General features: G+C 39.3%; 1 protein-coding gene across 1 annotated transcript in view; it reads right to left on the bottom strand.

Moving 5' to 3' along the window:
* TEK (TEK tyrosine kinase, endothelial) overlaps window positions 1-4,196 on the bottom strand; it is a 131,834-nt gene that overhangs the window by 25,001 nt on the left and 102,637 nt on the right. The window contains exon 13 of the mRNA XM_006863011.1: window positions 697-996. Coding sequence (XP_006863073.1) covers window positions 697-996 — 300 coding nt within the window. The remainder of the gene's footprint in view (window positions 1-696; window positions 997-4,196) is intronic.

The following is a 4,196-nucleotide window of genomic DNA, read 5'->3' as shown; positions in this document are numbered from 1 at the left end:
GCTCCACGGGAGAAAGATGAGGCTTTCTACTCCCGTAAAGATTTACACCCTCGGAAACCCTGTACAGGGTCGCTATGGGTCGGGACCGACTCGACGGCACTTAACAACAACAACAGTCCGTGAAGGAGCTCTGGTAGTGTAGTGGTTACGAATCGGGCTGCGAGCTGCAAGGTCAACAGTTTGAAACTATCAGCTGCTCCACGGGAGAAAGATGAGGCTTTCTCCGCCTGTAAAGATTTACAGCCTCGGAAACCCTGTTCAGGGTCGCAATGGGTTGGAACCGACTCGACGGCACATAACAACAAGAAATGTCAGTGAAGCTAAAAGAGTTCATTTTGAGGAACAGTGGAGTATGGTTGTTGGAGCCTCTTGTTGAAGGCCCTGTTCAGGCCTACCTTCACCAAACAAATTCCCCACACTTCTTTCTCCACAGTATTGAAATTCTTATTTCTTTAGGGATTGCTTCTTAGGTTGTTGGGTGGGGAATAAGCTGATAGGCTAATTCATTCCAAAGTTTTATGATAGAAAATGTCTCAACAGGGCATCTTTCCAGGAGCATTTTCATTGTAAAGACATGTTGAGAGATGGTAAAACCTACTTGGACAAGTACATTAAGTCACATGGTATGCAAATAGGAGACTAGGAATTTTTTGGATATGATCCCCAAATAATCCTATGTAATGCCTGCCCACAAACCTTGAGATTCTGAGAGGGTCACCAGTTGTTTAGAAAAGGGTGGATTGCTTGACCCTATGTTGTTCTCTGCAAAAATGTCCACCTGGTAAGCTGTTTCGGGTTCTAGCCCCTTGAGCTGGTACTGCGTGATGGTGGAATTCTTGATCTTCACATCGATGTGTTGGTCTTCATTCTTGCCCTGAACCTTGTAACGGATGGTAATAGAAGAAATAGAATAGCCATCCAATATTGTCCAGGAGACGACAGCCGAAGAATCTGTGATATTGGAAATCTTGATGTTTTCTGGTTGAGGAGGGAGAACTAGAAATTAAAAAAAAAAAAAAAAAGATAATATTTTACTTAAGATGTTACCATCACTTAGATTATCATGCTTTTGTTGTTGTTGTTGTTATGTGCCGTGGAGTCGGTTCCCACTCATAGCGACCCTGTACAGGGTTTCCGAGGCTATAAATCTTAACGGGAGCAGAAAGCCTCATCTTTCTCCCGTGGAACAGCTGGTAGTTTCGAACTGCTGACCTTGCGGTTCGCAGCCCAATTCGTAACCACTACAGCTACCAGCTTTTAAGACATGGTTAATATCAGCTCATAAACCATGGAAGCAAATAGGCATTTTCTCAAAGGGTAATTCCAATTAATTGGTAGTGGCTATTGGACACCATGGTCTCCTGATGTGGCACTGTAGGATCAGCACTAGACTGCTAACCACAAGGTCGGCCATTCAAACCCACCAGCTACTCCTCGGAAACCCTATACAGTGTCGCTCTGAGTCGGCACCAACTAGACAGCACTTATCAACAACAATGGGATGACACGCAAAGATCCCTGGTAGTGTAGTGGATTACGTGTTGGCTGCTAACCACAAGGTCAACAGTCCCAGTTCATCAGATGCTCTACGGGAGAGAGATGAGGCATTCTGTTCCAGTAAAGATTTACAGCCTTGGAAACCCTATACAGGGTTGATATGAGTCGGAACTGACTCCACGGCACACCACCACCACCACTGGACACCATTCAGACTTGGCAGAAAAAATGCAAGAGGGGAGTGGCAAATATAAGTCACATGTTTGCCATCTTTTTATTAAATCAAGGGTTTAATAAATTCTGTTACTCCACAAACCTATATCACATTGTTCTTAATGCTGTGGAGAACAGCAAGATTATAAAAGCAAACATTCATATAGTGCTTACAGTGTGCCAAATATCATACTAGGCCTTTCTTCTTTATAAAAATCCTTGAAGCACTTACTGATGAAGATAAAAGAATATAGCCTTCAGTATAGATGATAACTCAATACAAACAAAATGAAAATCCTCACAACTGGGTCAATAAACAACATCAAGATAAACTGAGAAAAGATTGAAGTTGTCCAAGACTTTTGTTGCATGGATCCACAATTAACACTCATGGAAACAGCAGCGATGTATCACAATGTGCAAAGCTACTGCAAAATACTTCTTTAAAGCTGAAAGAACAAAGATGTCAGGCTAATGACTGAGGTGTGCCTGACCCAACCATGGTATCTTCAAGTGCTTTATATGCCTGTGAAAGCAGGAAAACCAAAGAAGAATCAATACATTTAAATTGTGGTGTTGGCAAAGAATATTGAAAGTACAGTGGACTGTCAGAAGAACAAACAAATCTGTCTGGGAAGAAATATAGACCCTTAGAAGTGAGGATGGTGAGACTTCATCTCATGTACTTTGGATATGTTATCAGGAGGAACTGATCCCTGGAGAAGGATATCATGCTTGGTTAAGTAGAGAGTCAGTGAACAAGAGGAAGGCCCTCACAAGCTCGATTTGACACAGTGGCTGCAACCAGAAGCTCAAACATAACAAGTGTGAGGACGACGCAGGACTGGACAGTGCTCCATTCTGTTGTGCATTAGGTCACTATGAGTGAGAGTAACTACTGCAAGTATTGAAGTGCTGAGAGGTAAAGTGACCTGCCCAAGGTCACAAAGCTATTAAGCAGGAAGAAGCAAGATTGCTGTTAAAGAAACGGAAACTGGGATTTAACCCGTAGCAATCTAGCTTCATAGTTCACAATTTTAGCCACAGATGCCATACCATCTGTTTTTGCCCTAAAGGCATTTATGGAATGGTGATGCCATAGTTTTCACTTAATTCCACAAATACAATACAGATTATAGATTCTGATAGTGAAGGTAAAATTCATATAGAAAGTGCATGAATACCTAAGGCAATTTTGATAAAGAAAACAGCCATCTGTCCTTTAGTTATCAAGATATTTTATCAATCTGTAGTAATTTAAGTAGGTTGGAAATGGTACAGGAACAAACATGGTCAACTGGTGGGAACAGAGTACCTAGAAATAAATGCAAATGAGTTTTGTCTTACAATACAAAAAGTATCACTAATTCAATATACGGCATTGAGATAATTAGCTTTAACTGTATAAGATGAAAATCTAGTCCTGTATCATGCCCAGAAATATCTTAAAGACCTTAAGCATGCAAAACAAAAACATCAGAACTATAGAACATATTTATAGGGAATATATTTAAGACCTTGGGATAGGGAAAACTTCCTTAAATACAAAAAGCATAAGCCATAAAGTCAAATATTAACAGGTCTGATTATAAAATGTAAAGTGTCTTTAAGGTAAAAGTCACCATATACAAGGCTAAAATAAAAGGAGTAATATAATATAGTCATAATATATATTACAAGATCCATATCCAGATTATACAAAGAACTTCCACAAATCAATTTAAAAAAAAAAAAAAGACAAACAGCAAATGGGCAAAATATATCAACAAGTATATTACAAAAGAGGAAATCCAAATGTCTGATAAACATAAGAAAAGATACTTAACCTAGCTATTTATCAAAGAAATGGAAATTGAAAATACCAATGAGTTATCATCTTCCACATATGGCAAAAACTAAAGTGCCCACAATTATCAGTGACATAAATATCAGAAAAAAAGACTTGTAGAGATAGATGGATACAGGGGAAGTGTTACCCTCTTATACTTCTGGACTGAATAAATGCACACTGAATATTCACTCCAGAGAGAAATGACCAATTCCACTTTTAGACATTTCCATAGAAAAGGTCTCATAGTTATGCACACAGAGGAATGTATAAAGGACAATCATTTTCTTTTTGTTTGTGATAGAAAAATAAAAGAAAGAAAGAAGACAATCTAAATGTCAACCTTAAAGGGAATGGGTATATAAAATGACATATTCTTTATATAAAATACTACACAGCAGCAAAAACAGGGTACATCAGATCTAATGAACATGTCAATTGTTGTTGTTACATGCCGTGGAGAAGGTTCCGACTCATAGTGACCCTGTACAGGGTTTCCGAGGCTGTAAATCTTTACAGGAGCAGAAAGCCTCATCTTTCTCCCACGGAGCAGCTGGTAGTTTCAAACTGCTGACCCTGAGGTTCACAGCCCAACTCGTAACCACTACGCTACCAGAGCAAAGTCCCTAGCATACAGTAAATACCAAATAAATGTTTA

Source organism: Chrysochloris asiatica, unplaced genomic scaffold (genome assembly GCF_000296735.1).
Source record: "Chrysochloris asiatica unplaced genomic scaffold, ChrAsi1.0 scaffold00053, whole genome shotgun sequence".
Classification (NCBI taxonomy): domain Eukaryota; kingdom Metazoa; phylum Chordata; class Mammalia; order Afrosoricida; family Chrysochloridae; genus Chrysochloris; species Chrysochloris asiatica.
Note: the sequence above shows the minus strand (reverse complement) of the source record. Positions and strands in the feature narration are given on the sequence as shown.